The sequence below is a fragment of the Dendronephthya gigantea genome, unplaced genomic scaffold, assembly GCF_004324835.1.
Source record: "Dendronephthya gigantea isolate DGI-Jeju-01 unplaced genomic scaffold, DenGig_1.0 000004F, whole genome shotgun sequence".
Taxonomy (NCBI): Eukaryota; Metazoa; Cnidaria; class Anthozoa; order Malacalcyonacea; family Nephtheidae; genus Dendronephthya; species Dendronephthya gigantea.
The window spans coordinates 1,588,108-1,609,016 of NW_021163014.1; the positions used below are offsets into that span (position 1 = coordinate 1,588,108).

The 20,909-nt window shown below is 34.7% G+C and overlaps 1 protein-coding gene across 1 annotated transcript; it reads left to right on the forward strand.

Moving 5' to 3' along the window:
• Positions 1–14,248: 14,248 nt before the first annotated feature.
• LOC114515701 lies at positions 14,249–17,815 on the forward strand. Its single transcript, XM_028535002.1, has 3 exons — positions 14,249–14,408; positions 16,700–17,098; positions 17,492–17,815. The coding sequence occupies exons 1-3, from the start codon at positions 14,297–14,299 to the stop codon at positions 17,770–17,772; spliced, it is 792 nt and encodes a 263-aa protein (XP_028390803.1). The 5' UTR covers positions 14,249–14,296; the 3' UTR covers positions 17,773–17,815.
• Positions 17,816–20,909: the final 3,094 nt, after the last annotated feature.

A 20,909-nucleotide genomic window follows, 5' to 3' on the forward strand; every position in this document is an offset into this window, starting at 1 on the left:
TTCTTTCAAAAATTTATTGTTTTTTGAATGCCGCGGTAATGCAATGGTTAGAATCTATGCTTTAATACTTTTGTTGTTTCCATAAAGCTTTGGTTCAACGCGCGCACAAACATGCAACGTCGCTAGCCATATATGCATTAAAACAGCATTACGTAGAATTGCATTGTTGTTGTGTGGTTGTTGGAAGTCGTTTAAATAGTCATTGGGATAGATACGAAACAACCTGATAGTATGAGCAAAACCGGATAACTGTATATAGTATTACTATTAAGTATGCAATGATTAAAACCCTTATATATAGTTGTGTAAGTAATGAAATAAATCTAAATAACTATTAGACTACATCGCAATAATTGTATCAACAACCTAGGGCGATCAGAATAAAACATTTTGCAACTTTCGGCAAAGTCAGATGCACCAAGCACTGAAGCACATTTATAATCAGGCATCTTATGTTTGGTTATAATTTGATTTCCCTCGACTAGCTCCTCGAATCGGAAACGTGGAACGCGGAAAAGCTCAAATTGTACAAATGATAGAGATTGTATGAAAGTGATGAAAAAAATAGAGCCACAAGAAAGGCGCCCAATGAACATCGTAATATTGTTCACTGAAATTTAGCGTAAAAATTTGATAGGCACAAAACACAAGCCATACTATCTGTTCAAAATAATCAGGACCATGTGACAAATATAACAAGCCAGAAATTATAATCGATATTATACCATTTAACTATATATAAGCTGTGTGGATATTAAACTATAGCATAAGCAATGAAAGACACGGTCTACAAATTGCGCGTTTTACGAGGTTGAGTTTTAGCGCTATGTTTTTTCCAAGTGTGTGCAGTCCTTGCGCACAACTGGCACAAGCCCAATGGGTTAGATTGGCAGTTGACATGCTGCAGCGTATAAGCCTAATACAATATTTGACGATATTTTATATCTAAAAGAAACTCAATTCGTTCTATTATCATAGGTCTTACAAACATCTAAGTTTGATCTCCTCGATATTTTGCTTTATATAGTGTCGTTATTAATTCATCAGAAAATGAACATTGGAATTTATACTTAACAGCTCCTGGGACAATAGGAAAATATTCACTAATTTTGATTTGGGTTCTCTTTATAAGGAAATTGCATTCCGGTTATTAAATTGTAATCATGCATTTGGCATGTATGGTCATTGCAAATTTGCACTTTGAAGCCTGCTGCCAGGTATAGAGCGGCGAAATGAACAAATATGAAATGGCGCCAATCAAGTTCATATAAGCGCGCGGCTAAAGATCTTTAACACTAATTTCGCAAAGCCCCGCTATCCCAAATATTTGCTGGATATTGATATCTATGGATACGTCGAGGTGTTTTAACACGTGCATATAAAGGTATGAACACATATTGAATATTTATTAATTTAATTTCTAGACTGTAGTGTTGGATATAAGGCATGTTTAATTAAAAATACTTTATGAGTCACGCTTGGAAATAATTCCCGTCAAGCATTGAAATCAGGCTCTATCGATGAAATCATGAATCATCAGATCTCGTATTACTGTTGGCTCGATCAAAACTTTATTTTTTTTGCCTTGTGTGCATATATATTTATATGTTAAGTGCCAACTGCAATACAGTGTATTACTATAACGTAATGACGTAAAATAGAACATATATATAACACTTGTACACTCTAAGGCTTATATGAAATTTTTGTAGACTATATGACAAAAGAAAGTTGCTGTTTGGTCAAGATCACTTTGGTTCAGTCGAACATCGTAAAATCGGACATCGTTTGCCAGAGGTTCAAAGAGGTTTGAGAACTTTAATTGGGTGGTCACAAAACTGAGATAACATAAATAGGTGCATCTGCACTCAAACCACCAAAAATGTTTCTTTACCAAAAATTGTATGCAAATTCCCAAGTAATTTGTGTGCAGATGCAACCTTATTAATTGCTAAGCTGAGACAGGCAGGACAAGCAAATAAGATTTCTCCAGACACGAGAGTCAGTAGATACATTTTATGCATCAACACATAATATTTCTGGAGAAGTCTTGCTTGGGTTATCGTAGGCAGGGGGCACAAATTGTGTCACAATTAGATGTCTCGAAGATGATGTGGATTGATTTTTTGTTATGATGGTGAGTATAAACTCCCCCGTGCGTGCGTTTCGGATTGTCGTTTCTATATGGGCGACTGCACTGCTATATGCTTTGCAAAAAGGTTGTGCGCATTTTTGAGACTTTCGAACCGCTGTTTCTATATGAGCAGTATGCTATTGCTATATGCTTTAGTTAAAAATTTTGTTCACCTTAATTGGCGCCGGGATGGAGTATTAAGTTGCTTTTCAGGGCGAAAATCTTGACCTTCGGATTACGGAACGCCGGGCCTTCCTATATTATTGAACTAACAAAAACTTCTTTTTCATGCAGGGTATATAGTAGCGCAGATAGCGTATGCAGATAACATTCTATTCTACTGTTAATGTTTGAGCAGATGCTCTAAAGTATGGAAGGAAATAAAGTATTTCCTGATGAAATTTTTAGAGATATTTGTGACCACCAATAATTTTAGTTAAATAAGAATAGCTATTGACATGGAGCTAAAATTTTTCCGACAGAGATCAAATCTTTTCAATGACATCTAAATTTTTGCGTATATTTTAAGTACGGATTAGAATAATCTCATTAATCTGGTTATACAGCATAACACTATATTAATTATTATCTGACTGCATGTGTAGTCGTGCATGTGCTCTCAAAATGAAAGCATATACATAACTACAGTCCAAAAAGGCGATATGGCAGAAAAATGGCGAGTTTATATATATCATGTCGATTTTTTACCAACCCATTTTCAAACTTCGACACGCATGCACTGGCGAAAATTGGTTAAATGCACCTTGTTGAAAATATTGCGTAGTGTAGTATACGTGTATATGCTATAATGTAAATGTTATATAGCTACTGTATACACGTATGCATCCACTACAATATATGTAATAGGTAAATAGGATGAAAGTTGATGAAAAATAACAGGAAGCTTGCACACGATGCTATAACGCAATAATTCGTTGTTTTTGCCAAAAATGGATCGCGAAATGCATGGTTATGAATGTGAAAGTTGTTTGGTCGTGCCAAATAGTTTATAATAGGAGAAAAAGAAGTGCGTCAAAACAGTTCCGAACCAGAGCTATAAGTAATTGTATATAGAACTTATTATACGTATTGGAATCTGTATAGTATATTTGCATAAAAACAAATATGAGATATTTCCGTTATAGTTTTATTATATTTACATCCCAGATAGTTGCTTAGTAGATATATGTATAGAATCTAATTGCTGTCATAAATCTTAATTTAGATATCTTCACACACGCATTAGAAATAGCTATATACATTTATAATCGCGAAAAAACCCAGGATTTTTGGGATCCGGGTGATTATATTTCAAAATCACATTTTTTCTGGCAATGCAAGCTGGCAAATCACCAGTGGCGGCATCACCGTGTCTTCTGTGATAATATGCTTTATTGAAAGATCCTCGACAGACACATATTTTGGGTCAATCATATTTCTTAGTACGCAATAATCAGTGATAGGGATTTCAATTGGGTATTCGACAGATTTTGCTTGCCTTCGATATACAATATACTTTGATATGTAGTTTTATACGATATTAAACTTTACAAGAGTCCCGACTGTCGGATAGATATATTTAATTGCACGCTAGCGGAAACGTTTGAGTGGTTAGGTGAAACATTACCAGAAATTTGCGACATGATAATTTGCATGTATACTAATTTGCATTTAACTTTCAGCATAATGGCCTTCAACTTTTACTATAAAATACATTAGGTAATTATACAAAACTTAAAAATGCCGTTGCCCTAGACCTTGCCCACTGTTTGCCGACCTCTAGATCGGTAGAGCAGCTGTTTAGAAACGTTTTGGTGACAGAGTTTTTTAGCTTGGGCATTTCTGCATTCTGCCAAATTTAAAGATATATTGCTCAAAGTTTTGTCCGTGTTCTGTCCACGAACTTTTAAAATCGCTCACATTGATTCGAATATTTCGATTCAGATAGTTAATAAATTGACGTATAATGTACCAAAAAAATTGTTAAAGATATTGTCTTTCGTATTTTTGTATAAACTTTCTTGTACGGCTCGGATTTTTACTGTTAAAAAATATTATCAGTCTTATCTGTAACTTGAATAATACGAAGGCTATATACCCATTTGTTCACAATCATTTGGCCGAACGTAGAAATACCTAAGGTAAGTAATTCGATCATTAAAACGTTGGGAAACGGCTGTTTTATTGATCCAGAGGTCGGCAAACCGTGGGCAAGATCTAGGTCAACGGCATTTTTAGATTTTGTGTATTTACTATATGTATTTAATAGTAAAAGTTGAAGGCCATTATGCTGAAAGTTAAATGCAAATTAGTATATATGCAAATTATCATGTCGCAAATTTCTGGTAATGAACCTGATTACGAAAACATTTTCACGGTTTTATTTAAACGTTTTGACGGCCCTACCAAAACGTTTTTACGGCTCTATCAAAACGTTTTCACGGCTTTACCAAAACGTTTTACGGCCCTACCAAAACGTTACAGCTGTACCAAAATGTTTTCACGGATCGGTCAAAACGTTTTCACGGATCAGTCAAAACGTTTTCACGTTTTGAACAAACCGTTTAAACGCCATGCCAAAAAATTTAAACGGGCGTTTAAATTTTTTTTACGGCAACCGTTTTTGATTTTCACGGATAGAAAACGGATAGCAAACGGTATTTCAGCCCGTTTTTTCAAACCGTTAATGTTGGTTTTCCCGTGGAGGGTCACAAATTTTTGTCGAATGTACCAGGCACAAATTCTTCAACCGTTACACATTCGCCTGCAGAGATACCATAGTATATCTTATTATACTTGAAGGTCGGACCAAATTTATCCACTATGCCTTTTGTAGTGATTTCTTTTTCCAGTCTCGCGGTGAAATTTCTGGCTAGATTGTGCATTTGCACAACCTTTTTAGTATGTTGTTCGACTGTTTGACCCAGAACTTCAATATCTGACTTGGTCTGGTCGAGATATTTTTTCACGACCCATGTGATACCATCAAACCCTTTGGTGACACTTGTCGCTTTAAAGGCTTGCCGGAATCCCCCTCTGTCGAACGGATCCGCTTCAATAACGAATGCTGCTTTCACAGGTGTCGGGTTCCATGCTAATTCTGCCATATCAAAACTATGAATAATTACTTCGTTAGTCTGGCTTGACCTTATCTCTCTTCCCAGCTTTAACATTTCCACAGCCGATATGCTGCGCGGTATGAATTTACTTGTAGTTGGTTGAATTTCTTTTACTTTGGTCGACTTTACTGGCGACGAGACGGCAGTCTTTCGTTTCTTTTTGGGGACATTGATCACTGTAACATCATCGGCGACTTTGCTTTCGCCCTCAATAAAACGCACGTGAATGACGCTGAGATTCGGGATTTGTTTAACAGACGAACATGAGGGGCCCTGTTCGCCTGCTAGGACATCACAAACAGCACTTTCACTCACATCAAAATGATGTAAACACGCACTTTTTATGTTTTCAATAGTCAACTCCTCGTACTCGAATGGCACAAATTCCCTCGCACCGACTCGTTGATATTTTTGCGCTTTCCCGGCAACGTCGGCACTCAATCGTTGAACTGTCATAGACTCTTCTTCCAAAATCTTCGCATTGGGCCTTTTGTTCCCTCTCTTTGCTGTCATTTGTTTTTGAAAGTTTTTCCAAGCCGCCCGGTCACCCATGCTTATATTAGCTTCGACTTCGATCGGAAAAAGTGAAAATTAGCTGCAAGGGCCTGGGTACTTGTACTAGCGGCGCAAAGCTTCACGGTGTACTATGATAGCGCTCAGCCGGTAAGAAATTTCATTTTATTTCAATTTGATTTTGCTTTGATAGCGCTCGGCCGGTAGTATTTTTAATTTCAATTTAATTTGGCTTTGCCTTTGATTTTAAAAGCACTTTATTTTCATTTTATTTGAAATTTAATTTGCTTTATCATTTGTTTTTTATTTTATTTCGTTTTTTTTATATATTTTTGAAAATTTCATATTGATTTAATCAAAATTTTCTATGATAGCTATCGGCCACCATACTGCACCTAAAACACAGCGAAACGACGCTCTGACGTCTGGATTTTGCGAATAGTCGACGATATGATCGTTGGAAATTAAAGCGAGTTGACACAGAGCCTTTTCTGGTGTTTAAGCGGTGAAAATAAAAAAAAATGTTTTGAAATGTTGGCTGTTATGAGGGGTAAGCAAGCCTAGAATGGATCTCATATTACATCATCCCTTATAATTATTTGCCGAAATAAAGCAGGGTTAATTAACTATTCTTGACATTGGCTGTTTCCCAGTTCAAATTTCTTAGAAACTGTTAAGAAAACATTTATATCTTCGGAAAGTATAATATGTTGGTATTAATAATGGATCGGCGTGGAGACACATGGTTTGTCGCCACTGCCTAGCGACAATGGTTAATTTCTGTTTCAATTTGCATTGACTAACTTTCGTTTATTCTCGCTTAAAATAATGATTCGCGTACTGCGGTTATAACGAACATTGATAGCAGCCCACGTCTGTGATATGCAATGACAAGTATTACGAGTACCCCAGGGAGTATACGGGGTCTGCTCTTGCAAAAAATTGACAACCGATGATTTTATAATGTTATGTCTTCATTGTTATTGTCAGCAATCAATAGTTGACAGATCCTTCGCATTAATGCACGGTTATAGTTTCTATTTCAATTTGCTTTGCCCTTTGTTTAGTTTCGTTCTCTACCGTGACAACGACGACCATTACGAATACCTCAGGTAATTAAACGGGTCTGCTATCGTCAAAAATTGACAACGAAGTCGTGCCATGATTTTATGCATTTTTTGTATTTAGTTTTGTCTTCAGGGAATAGGACCAATACTACGCAGCCCTCTGCCGGTAGGTTAATCTCTTTAGTATAAAAAAAATCATGTGGAGTCCGCCTATATTTTGAAGCCAACTAGCCTCGCTTTTCCTTTTCGGGAAATAAACAGTATATAGGCATGAATGATGTTATTTAACTGACTTCTTGTCGTTCGTTTTTCTCATTCAAGGAAAAAATATATCATCTGGGGTACGGATTATTGTTATCACTGCCGGAATTATGACTGCTGGATGGATCTTACACTTTCTGTAAACGTACGATTGTGGTTGTACAATGTTATCCAGGTGATCTGTTATCCAATCTGTGAAAATAAATTAAATTTCCTATCAAACAAAATCCATACCGAGCAACAGGTGGGAAATTTGGCTGCACATGCGCAAACAAATTGAGCCAGCAAATTGCTTGGCATAGAAGCAATGGAGCGGGAAATTTAAGACAAAAAAATGGCACGTGATCACCTGGATTTCTTTGTAAATGCAGTGCAGTTAGTGTCAAAGTAAAAAATGTAGCCGCCTATATTTAGTTCACATGAAAAATGATACATAAACATTAGGAAATATCGTGAATAATCATTACAAAATCAAAATTCAATTTAAGGGCTTTAAGCAACAATTTTTTTGGAGTGGCTATTTTATTTGGGATAATATATGTATTTAGCCTTCTCCCTAGGCATCTCTAATGTATTATCCATTTATCCTACAACCTAATTTACTTTAAAAAACAAATTGTTGACGGAGCTCAACTTTATTTTGCATAAAAAACATCGTTTTATTTCTATTCTTGAAATGTGTCGAAATATTTGTTTTCATTTATTACATATATTTGCCAAAAAATAAGTCGTGTGATATTTACAACGCATTCGGCGAATAATTGCTAATTATATGCAGGAGACTATTTTTTATTTTCTCCCAACCAAAAATCAAACTTAAAAATTCGGTTCTGTTTTTTTTATCATTTGAAATTTGGAAATTTTTACGATTGCATGCAAATTGTTTTTTCAGACCGATGCGTCACAGTGACGCGTCGTGCTAAATCTTAAACGACAATTTTGCAGTAGCGTACGGGAGACGATAATTGGGGGGGGGGTACATGATTATTTATGTATTCATGTTAAGGCGGCTCCCTACAGTTTTGATTGTGTAATGTGCAATTGTGTTCGAAACCATTATTTTATCATCTTACAAAGTATGATCACGAAACTTGGCCACATAAGTGCTATGATATCGCAAATTACGAAATATATAAAACTTCGTAAAATATCCTCGTTGCCATGATGACATAACGATTTTAAAACGGGGCCAATTTGCAGATTCTGAGATAAGTTTTTGAAATTTTCTTCGTTAAAACTTTCTAATTTTTTCCACACAGTAATCTTACCCATAATTCTTTCTAATGTTAGCATTTAAAAAAATCGTAGGAGCACTTTTTTTTAAATCCTCAAAAAATCCTAAAAAAAATTCGGCTCGTACGATTTTCTTAAAACTTGCACATTTTACGCATCTCAAGATTACAAAAAACTGTGTAAAGTTTGAAAAGAATTTACCGAAGAAAAAACAAGAGAAATACATTTATTTTTATGTTTATGACGTCACAAAAATCAGGAATTCAATTTCCTAGCGTTTTAATTACCGCGATACAACCATAGAACTGTAGGGAGCCACGTTAACAGACCTGTAAAGAAAATGGATTTGAAAAGAAATATTCTTGCACAACATGAATATATCAATATACGCCCCTTCGCCAATTTTCGTTTCCCGTACGCCGCTGCAATTTAGCTTCAAATAGAAAATTGTTGTGATTTAATTTCGAAAGATTCCACTCTTATTATGTGCATGGGTAAAACAACACACCAAAATTTTTGTTGCTTAAGCCCTTAAATATAATTTGTTGCATTTACATTCTTGATAAGTCATTCACAAAGCGCAAGACAACTCTTTCATGTTTAAAATTTATGAATATTGTGCAGTTCTAATTACTGTCTTATTAGCATATTCCAATTCCCGCTCTGTACAACTTTTTAGTCCGGACGTTGAAATAAAGGAAAAATGATTATTTATTGTAAATGAATTTTTTGTTTAGAATGTAAAGACAAACAGAAATTTTAACTTTTAAATTAAAATAAAACCTTACTCAAACACAAAAAATATGTGTAATTAGATATATTCATTGGAAACCTTTGCCCGGCGGCAAATGTTTGAACTTTCATCATTTCAAGTCACATGGCCTGAAATACTTAAGTTTGATTGGTTATTCTATGGTCACAAGTCTTAAATGGGTTAACTTGCATGCAAGCTAAAAAATCTATTAAGTAAAACAATCGCTTACTAGATTTTCTGACATATCACATCACTCCTGAACATCGCTGTATGACAAACCATGTTAAAGTAACTTTGGTAGTCATTTACCGTTGGAAAATTGCAGACTTAAAGGAGGAAGGGAAAAGGCCTCTATTTCATAAAAAGAGGATCATTATTATATAGAATTACGCATAGCGCTTAAAATATCGAACCATATGGTTCAGCTAAGTTGAAAATATATTTCTTCCGAATTTTTTTCGGAACTACTGCTTTTAAACTAAACCAGTCTGCCTCTTTAGATATACTTAGGCCTTTCCTGATTGTGCTCGGCAACTTTTAAGCAACCTTTTTAAAATTTGAATAACTGTTCTGTTTTCCAGCTACCTGGAGCAACTTTTGCTTTTTTGGCTAACAGGAAGCAACTTTTAGACTTATACATGACCCATACTGCTAATTGCGCACTATAATTATTAAATAAAATCTCGACTATTAAACTGATTATTTATTCACTGGCATTATCGGGAAATGCCTAGATATACTTGCCTTCGCGTCCCATTTATAGTAGCTGCTTTCATTATAACTACACGTTAACTACATTAAGAAAGGCTATCAAAAAATTCTAGAAAACCACCGACCTTATAATAATTAATTACTCCTCCCTCATTCCCATCAGGAAGATTTGGCAGTCATTACGAGTCTCGCGTGTTGTTAGCTTATGCACTCAGCAAAAACTTGTAGTTGCCCAAGCTTTTGAGTACAAGATTGTTGGTAAATTTCATTTTTGAAAGCTCAACGACTGCGAGTTTCGTCAGATTGGGTTAGGCAAAGCGCAGATCGCGAGCTCGATAGGAAAAATGCGAATGGTGAGTATTCAGTCAAAGAGACTATAAATAACACTAGAGCAGACATTGGTATCGAAAACATCAGTCGAAAAAGGTAGCGCGATAATGGGGGGCAAATTCATATCCCGGATGCTAATCCAAGTGCTGATTAGCTAGATCAATGCCTCCTTAGCAAACTACGTTAGCAACAACTAAAATTTGTAATAAAAAATTATTTTCGTTTTTTAAGTCGCTTTACCGGTTTGTTAAGGAAAAACAATGCTTTTTGGAACTGGTTTTACCACCTTAGACATCCTAGCTGAGATGATATTTTAGGGAAAAAATCATTTAAAAATAAAAAAAAGCTTGGTATACACAGAATTTTACCAAGTTAAAGCAACTCTAAAATACGGATTATTCTGTCACCGTTTTTTTTAACTCCATTTTTGGAGTTAAAGTAACTCGTTAAAATTCTCTGTATACTATGTAAAAACGACTTATTTGGCCTCGAATGAGTGAACATCCGGGACTAGAATTTGCCCTGCATTAACGCGCTCCCCAATTTCTCCTCGATGACCCCTCCAGTTTCATTTATGATCTCTATGGAGTATTTATAGGATTGCAATGCCTGCGAATGGGTGATAAGGATTTTGAGGAACGATCGGGTGCACTAAACTAGAATTTAACTGCATGTGGTTAATCATCCAGTTGCTCTCTTGTATATATTATACGTTAAATAAACAACAGCGGCATGCATTTAAGGCAAGCCTGTAAGGCAATATCATAATATAATTCAACAAATTCAGAATGCGTAACCAGTCCGGAAAAGAGGGCTATATTTCCTAGATAACTAGTCATCTTTTGTAGCATTGCCTTTATATTACATTAAAAGTTCTTCACAATTATAGTACTCACTCAATGGTGAATTTTTCGTGAAAAAGGCTGTATTTGCAAGGCTGTATTTCTCGCATTTTACAAAATTTGCAGTCAAACTTTGCATTTCTTTTAACTCTCTTTTCAGCTGTGGTCATGTGATTACATTTCCTTAATGTACATGCAAAAGTCTATGGAACAAATATATATGTTTTTTTAAAATCATATTTTACGGACTTCCACTATGCGTATAATAATGATCATTTACCAGGAATCGGTTTTCTAAGTACATGTCAATTCCTCTAACAGTGGGAGACCGGATGTATTAATAATATAAGCGTGAGTGGTATTGAATTGGTAAAAAATTGTCAGGAGTGTCGGTCGCACACCATTTTCCAAAAAGCAATCCATCTTCGGCTGTTAAAAAACCTTAAGTCTTAATAACAATTATTTTTGCGCAACTGAAGTACAGACATATCTACTCAGAATGAGCTATATAGAAATAACGTCACTTCTCGTTGACTGACACATTAGAGCGCCGCATCGAACACTATAAACTAAATAAGCTTCTTTACATGCTTTATGCTGTTCTATGCTTTACTTTAAGATGCTCGGCTGCGTATATGAACCTTTCATATATTGAATAAGGATGTCGTTACACAAGATTTCAATGTGCATGGTAAGAGTATTTGAGTATTTAAAGTAGAAAAATGGACCATCAGCGCGCAATCATACATAAACCATGCACATAAATTGCATACAACATTTAAGGCCCTGTCACACGGTACAATTTTTCCTGCAACTTGCAATGTTATTCTTCTTTTGAGGAAATAAATTTGGCAGCTACCAAACGTCTGTCTTTATTACACTCCATGGCGTTTCTTACATTTTGACGACTCTTCACTAATTTACATCTCTTTAAAGTAGAATTGCATTGCAATTTGCAAGAAAAATTGCACCGTGTAACATAGCCTTTATAGTTATCCTACATCATTCTGCACGACTGCTTTTGTTATGCTTTCTTGAGACTATATATTTTGGAAACTAAAAGCAAAAGCAAAAGTGAGAGTGATATTAATTTAATAATAACTATTGTTTGTTTCAAATTTATTCCGGGAAATTTTAGGGACAAATTTTGTTTGCCATTAAAATTCTATTAGTATAATAAATTATATATCTTTATGATGTCATAAAATTCACAACTCTTTATTTTGAACGCACAAAACTTGAATTGAGTGGTGAAACCTAGTATGAATTGCTATAGGTAAGTGCATACATCTTTACAAACCTCAGTTATTCAGTTTAAACAGCAACAAGTACAGTCAACAGAAAGATCAATAACCACGGTACAATTAATTTCAATAAACTTGGCGGAGAACTGAGTTGGTCTCACTGTCTGGTATGTTAACTAAGGTCAACTATGATGTAAGTTACAGTCAGGTACTATAGTCCAGCCGTCTGGCAACCTCGAAATTTTCCGGCCTTCATGCACCTACGCAATAATTATTATGATATGACGCACGTACAGTGCATTGTACAGTATGTAAAATTCATGTTTACATCAGTATATTGTTCACCGTAAGTATTGCTAGTGAAACAGCAATTTGTTTAGTTCAGGCGTACAATATAGTTGGGTATTCTCTCGGTACATTCTCTGCATACGTATTATTACGGACGTTTATCGGCTTAATAATTTCGTTTCTTCCAGTAAATTCAATATCGAAACCGAAACGGATTTTGACAACATTGAAATGTTTATTGAATTTCATGATGAACACCCTCAATAAATTCTGCGAATCAAATAAAAATCTGTAGGCGTCGAGCCGAGGGGAATTTTCCCAATAGGTGAACAGGAAACTATAACGAATTACTCTAGATGCACTGCTCTTTATAATTACTGGATTGTAATTGTTCATCTACGAACCCACGAGACCGTATCATACTAACGTATACTCGTTATATTTTTGGTTTAAATAGTGCGCTCTCTATAATTTTTATATGGAGTGCCGTTGTATTTTTGGTTTAAATTTTGAGCTCTGTATTAGGCTGCGTATGACACTAAGGACGTCGTTACACAAGATAGCAATATATGTGCATGGTAAGAGTAGCTATTTGAGTATTTATAAAGTAGAAAATTGGACTATCAGCGTAATGATACATTTTAACTATGTGCACAGATTGCATACAACATTTAGTTATCTTACATATTTCTATGAATCTGTCGGGATAAATGCAGGACGGCTTATTCTTATTCTTTTCTGCTGGAACTGATATATATAGCAAGCGAAAATGAAAGTGATTTTAATAATAATTATTGTTTAAATGTTATTCCGGTAAATTATAGAGACTGTATTGTTTGGGTAATCATGCAAATTTTGTTTGCTATTAAAAGTCCTTTGGTATAATATATTTCTTTATGATGTCGTATACAATTCACAGCACACTATTTTTACATAGTTTATATTCCTTTATATATAGGTAAGGTATGCACTGCACTTTAATAGACAGTAATGGTTCAGCTACTAGCCTACGAGACCGTATCATACTAACGTACTATTTAAATAGTGAGCTCTCTCTATATGAAGTGTCGTTATATTTTTGGTTTCAGTATTGAGCTCTACATTGTATATAATATATTGAGTGGAAACTTAAGGAATTTGCTACCAATGTAAAAGTGAAGCGAAATTTTGCGGAAGTTGAAAGAGCTTATAAGAGGAATAGAGGTATTCGAGAACATTCTATGATAAAAAAAATAATCGGCTGCATACGTAAAGGACTGGGGTTTAATCCAAAAACCTTTTAAATATCTTTGGATTAACTTTTAGCAACGGCGTTGCTATCCTATAATAAATATATTAAACCCTCACTGGGTTTGATAGTTAACCACCATGCAAACCAGAAATCTGAATGTTGCCGATCAAGTCTAATACCCTTATTTCAGGTATTGCAGAGGGTAGCTCAGCTGAGTCTTCCTCCAACATTCATATCTGGAGGACCCCTAGCCTATTTTCGGTGAAGAAAAGTTTAAAATTTTAAACATGACATAAAATACATTCCGTTTTATTAAATTTCAATGAATCCGCACGAAAGAAAATAGTTTTTTTGTTACTTCAACAGATCAAAAGTTTCGTAAAAAAATATTTATTGAAGAAATAAATAATATATAGAGACTATACAGATTTTTAAGAAAATCTCTTTTTCGTTTTTAGATTAATCCGCAACCCAAATGTCAAAAAGTATTCGTGAATTTTTTTTAAGAAAATACTTGAAAATATTTGTGACCGTTACTAGTGAGACCAGTTTTATAATCGTAACTTCAAATGGTCAATTTGGTTAAAACAGTTTGCATGCATATGATGGATCATATTAGAAACGTTTTCAAATCGTTGCTCCTGTTACAGTGCATTCTGGGCCTGTCTGTATGTATCGCAGGTGAGTACTTTTCAATAGTTGCTGATGATCTTTATCAGACAAGCTGATTGATCTCATCAATGCTGTTAAGTATGGGTCATAGACTCATAGTCTATCGTCTTATAGATTTGCTTTAATCTTAATTCGCGAGACGTCATAAAATTATTTTGTTATAATGTAATCGGTAATTTAGATTTTATAAAGCGAAAAATAAATAATCAGAAACCCCTTGTAAATAATTAAGCAATTTCTCAACTCACCAGACCCAGTCTTGTATTTAATATGGTACGACTCGAATGATTTATTGAAGCGTTATATATAGAGACTGTTGTGAGTGTTTTGTTCACAAATAAACGCACGCGCTGACCATACAATGGACGAGAAATTTCATGACTCCCATGATCACGTGACTGATTTTGACCAATCGCGTGAGTAGATTTAGGCCAAAGCGCGAAGATTGTATGTTGGATATACCGGGCTGCGGAACCATGCAGAGGGCTAGGGGGGGGGATAGATCCAGGCAACGTGCAAACATGATTTTTGTCTGTAATGTGTTATTTTATTCGCTCATTTTTAGGTTTAATTATATCTTAAAATTCGATGCCCAAATTGCGCATAATTTATAGCCATCAAAGTGAAATAAATAGCACCTTTTTCGCTGAATTTAGCCGACTGTACAGTTATGGACTGCCAAAGCTTAAACAACGGTTATAAAATCCAATCATCAAAACAAAAAAATCATCAAGCCATGCCTAAAAGTGAAATAAATTTTTTTCGAATAACTATGCAGTGACTACAAGCGACACTAAATGACTCTGAGCTTCCTTTGTCGAAATTGAACTAGAAAACTCGGATTCTGTCAAATGCACATAGACCGTCCCGAAAATCCGCAAAAGTGCTCGAGTAGTTTGAACTATTAGCAATCAATTTATAGTGGAATATAATTTTCATAGCTCAAGTTAATTTTATCCGACCGAGTATTTTACTTATATGCCTAGGAAGTCATGCAGTCATCTTCAAAAAGACGAGAGGAACTGCATGCGTGTACTTCTCGTTTATTCCGTTGTACACACATTTCATAATGTGGACGCGTACGTAAAAGGACAAGGATAAAAATGCCTTATATGTATTTAAAATACAATCTTCGTGCATTGGCCTAAATGTACTCACGCGATATGACGAAATCAATCACATGGTGTCTTGTTGCCTGGCGACATATCATGGGAATCATAATTCATTATTAACAATACGCATGAAAATCGTGGTTTATTCAAAAATGACAGCTTGCAGGAAGTTTGGATCTTCAATGCAGCAGTCAATAAACTCAGATTGTATGTTAAAAGTGTTAGAGACTTTATGTTCAAGTTTTATTTACAAATAAACGCACACTATTATTATAAATTCTGCTAATTCTGCTGAATGCCACACTATTAGTAGTATCTTACTTGCGAATTTGAGTGATCATATTCGAAATTTCTCGATAGTAAATAAGTATAAATCAAACAATGAAACTGTTGTTTACAAAAGAGATTGTGCAAATTCCGATATGCCTGCTCTTGCCAATGAAATGAATATGATTGACGGGATCGAATACTATTTTGCCCCAAAATAATGATGTTAATACAATTTTTGATACTTTTTATATGAATATTTCTCAAGTAATTGATAAATATGCCCCACTAAAAAAATGACAAATAATATATCGATAGGATGTTCAAAAAGTATTGCGAAAAGAACAGTCTTTATTTTGCATTAAATATAAAAAATATCGAAATGAATTAAATGAGCTTTTTGTATTGAGTAAGAAGAGTTATTATCAAAATTATTTTAAAACTAATGTATCAAATCTTAAAAATCTGGAATAAAAGAATTGTTAAATTCTTTGTTAAATTGTTAAATTGTTAAGTCAAGTTAAATTGCAAATTAAAGTATATGTAAACTGTTATTTATAAACTAGTTCTGGGTAACAGAGAAATAAAGGATTTTTTTAAACCATACGATATTTGATATATTTATGAAATTATTTCCGATAACCTGTACCATTACCTAGGTTTATCTATATTGTTTAAACTTATTGTATTGTATTTCTGGTATTAATAAATGTACTGTATTGCCGACCAAACAATATTAACTCGAAATTTTAGTATCGAAAATTTCAATCATGAAATTTCTTGTTCATTGTATGGTCAGCACGTGCGTTTATTTGTGAACAAAACACTCAAAACAGTTTCTAAACCTTAATGAATATACATAGGTTAATAAGATTTAAATATGCGAAAAGGATTTAATATGACTGACTTGCGTTGAATTAGGAAATTGTGATGGGACAGTAGAAAGTGAAAAGATCACAAGGACACAATCTAAGTACATTGATGTCATGCCTGGTGATCAGGCTGTTATGAACTGGACATGGTGCATCGCAGTGAACAGCTCAATAACGGGCATCATTGTGTACAGAGTGACTCGTGAAAACTCACAAATAACGAATCGTGTGGTATTGTCAATGGATGGGTCAAAGAAAGTACATTATCGCCGAGACAATTCAAGGCATGAAATTTACAGTGTAGAAATTGAGCCAAGTCTACAAGAAAAGGCAGTTTTTACTATCAATAACGTAAGCAAATTGGATAGTGGGGAATACAGCCTGCATGTTCGAAGAGTGGGATATCGTGATCTTCATAATGAAATCAACGTAATTGTTATTACTGACGGTAGGTAAACGATTTTCCTGTGAAAAGCTATAATTATAAAAAACACACTTCCAGGGAGGTTGAAGGTTGCCTTTATCTCACTCTTTTTCGGGAAACGTTTTGAGAAATTTTTGTATAATGGTTTGATAGGTAGGTTCCAATTTGAACACCCCGGCTCTTAGCCAATAGAAACACGCCTTTTAGAATAGGTATGAGATAATGGATTGGACATTCTTAGTGATTTCAAGAGCTTAACGAATGTGATAGAGTTATACTTGTGTATGCACTGATTAACAAGGAACGAAAAACTAGTTTTTAACGAATTCAATAGATTTCAGTGTCGTCTACTACACGTTTACGTGTTATAAAAGGTACACATCACTTAACAAAGAATATATTTCGTTCGAAATATAGAACCAACAGTCGCACTCCGTCGTTTGCGAGCAACATCAAGAATACAAGGAACAAAGTTGGTATTAACCGGAAATATAACAGATTTTCAGACCAGCCGTGTGCCGATTACTCAGAGCCGTGTATCAACGAAAAAAATCCTCATTGTTACAGTAGCTCTCCTTGCCATTTTTTTCATATTAGTTTTGTGTATATTTTGCTGGATGAAATGCAGGAAGCGTGGAAACAAAGCTGGAAGCTCCGATCAGGATCTCCTGGTGCATGAAAAAGCAGAACATGTCTGAAGCTAGATTCTTGAGCATGCATCACTGAGCTATATAATAATTCCTGGAGGACCGGCTCCTAATGTTTTTTTCTCAAAAAGTGAAGCAAAAAACATGGCGGACTTCGCCCTTTTGCGCACGCGTAGAAGCTTTGCTGACGCCACATGGTCCCCTTTGCCCATGGTAACTACCACTGACCAGGCTCAAATATGAGCCCGCTACAAGAGAATGCTCCCCCCTGGTTTATCTAAACAACAGTATTTCCCCCCTGGTTTTGTATGAATATTTTTGTTTGTGCCGTGAAACCTTGTTGTTTTGTATTTTTCGATTTATTTTTCTGCTACAAAGGCTTGCAATAAAGCGTTTATTTCAGTTATATACAAGTCGTTGACGCTGTTTTGCCAATGCCAGAAATAATAAATATTAAAACGTAAAAAAAATTGTGGACGAAGGATTTTTATACGATTAGCTGACAGGTTATTTTATTTATTTATTTTCATTATTCATACATATTTTCTGTGTAAAATTTTCAAAATACTTAAATATTTTTCGAGTCTTGTCGGAAATTTCGATTATCTTTCGGATATCAATCGCCGACTAAAGGTTACCGGCAGAAAATATGTGGTTATGTGATGTTTTCCTTAGAGCATCATGCTTATGCATATCAGCCTATGCATAACTCAAGGAAACAAAGGCCAAACCTCATGCAAGATGCTGGGTGGCTGATTAGTAATAGTACTTCAAGATATATTCGCATAGGATATTTTCATTCAGGTCATTATAGCTATAAGTTACCCATATCTTACTGTATCCCAAGTAATGCACTTTCAAATGGTTCCCTGCTTGACTCGAGGATTTGAGTGGAATCATATTCCAGATAATGCAAAGAAAGGCCATGGTAAATAACAAAAATTTGATTATATATGGTACCAAGAAGATTATAGAACCAGTTGTGCTATCAACAAATGTCTTATGAATTAATGAAAATGCAACTGAGCCTATTCATTCCTCCATTAGTCTATAATCTAGCTATTAACCTTCAATTCCTGATTAGCCCTATGATAATATTTCTTGTAATGGTAGGGAGGGTAAAACTTTCCAGAAAATTATAAAAGTTGCTGCAAATTGAAAACAAACTGCTCAGTCAATGCATGTCTGTATAAATTTATTTTCCATTTAAATAACTATTGTAACTATAACTAACAAAGTCAAAATGGTAAAATTAACAGTTTAAGCCATGATTATTGACTTTGCATTTGACAAGGCAAACAAGATAGCATACTAGACTTTTAACAAACACTGTTGAAATCTAACAGTGAAATATTTTGTATCAGCACTCACACAATCATCATGTTTAATGTTTTAAATTCATCGAAAACAGACTAAGGATCAATAGAGAGACTAGTAGATTCACTGGGAGGATTGAATATTGATTAAACTTAATTGTTTGAATGAAAATACTCATGAATTGGCATTAAATATGAGGGAAAGCTCAAAGCTCCAGTGCCTGACATTTTCAAATCCCATAAGAGTTCTATTCAAAAAAACAACATAACCAAAACTCAAAAGATCAGTTATTCATCTTTTTTCATAAAATATAGTTTTTCATAGAGTAACTAAATCACGTACCATTGATCAAAAAGGCGGAAGCATATTTGCCGTTTTTAACATTAATTTCAAAGGAATTACTGCAACAGCTAGACGCTTTGGTAGTTGTCTATACCAAAGGCGAAAAACGAAAATGTTATGAAAACCGGCTCACCTGAGGTAAAAATTAATATCCCGATAGGTGAATTAGGCCATTCACAGCAACATAAGTAGAGCAAGAAAACACTTCTCCATTTAACTTGTTGAACGGTGAAAAAGAGACTTTTTAGATGAAATGCGGAGAAAATATATGCCGAAAACAATACCGAAAACCAAAAATATTTTCATAAAAATCGGGAGGGTGACGGACACGTTTTTGACTTTGTATCGCGGTATGTAAGTGGTAATTACCATGGGCAAAGGGGACCATGTGGCGTCAGCAAAACTCAAAATCCGCCATGTTTTTTGCTTCACTTTCTGGCCAGGAGCCGGTCCTCCAGGAATTATTATATAGCTCAGTGGCATGCATATACAGGCATTGAGCCGGCAAAATATTCAATAACATTCCATGCTATTTCATATTTTACATGCTATTTCATATTACTGCCTGAAATCCTTTGTTTTACTAGTACCAATTAACAACTAACTAGAAATACACGCATGCAGAAACCCCTCGCCTCGGTTAAACGAAATTAGTTAAGCATAGGGATGGTACCATGATTGTTAGCAAATTTATGTGGGTTGGATTTTGGAGGGTACATGGTATGTAAGAAAAAGAAATTGAGAAAAGTATGGAAATATTTTTCTGCACGTGGAAGCACTGTAGTCATAGCAACTCGCAACGGCCGTCGGCCATATATTTTTAAAGAATCAAAGTCACTCAAAGTTTACCCTCGTATTTTTGTGAAAAATGGCAAAAATACGACAAGATTCTTACCTTTTTCTGGAAGTTAAGTTACTCATCTATACTCAGTGTTATGGTAAATTATTTTAAATATTAATTAGCATGAAATATAGCATCAGACTTCTCATACGACTTCCGAAGTTTTATTTTTACGTCTCGACTGGTTTTTGCACGGGAATGTTTTGATTTTCTTTTTTGTCATTATGAAAACGGAATTTATAAATGAAATTATAATGTCGTATATCACATAACACATTCAAATTTTAAATATAGTGAAATACATTTGAGAATCACAAAAGAATTACTTTTTAAAGCTGTGCCGGGTGAAATATTATCAAGACCAAGTGTAAAATCTTCCGACTTCATTATACACGGACACGGTGAATTCGGTCAAAAATTTGGTCTTGTTATTTGTTAAACCGTGAAAAGTCCTGACCACATTCGATTTTCCCTCTAATTTAATTAAAAATACATGTATTCCAAATTTATGAAAAGATATATTTATAAATTTCATCAAAATTTTGCGAAATGACAGTTATTCATTGACGTTTAAAAATACAAATTTTTGACTCCACCAATCAAAAGCTTAGTAGTTCACACTGGCGCATGCGCATAACGTAGAAGACCGTCCATGGCGTGAGGTCCATTGCATAATGGCGGACAACTT

Excerpts from the sequence above, each read along its gene's own strand:
- LOC114515701 (XM_028535002.1), top strand. The coding sequence starts at position 14,297 with ATGGTCAATTTGGTTAAAACAGTTTGCATGCATATGATGGATCATATT. Across the intron at positions 14,409-16,699 it reads CCTGTCTGTATGTATCGCAG|GAAATTGTGATGGGACAGTA; the intron begins GTGAGTACTTTT and ends GCGTTGAATTAG. Across the intron at positions 17,099-17,491 it reads CGTAATTGTTATTACTGACG|AACCAACAGTCGCACTCCGT; the intron begins GTAGGTAAACGA and ends TTCGAAATATAG.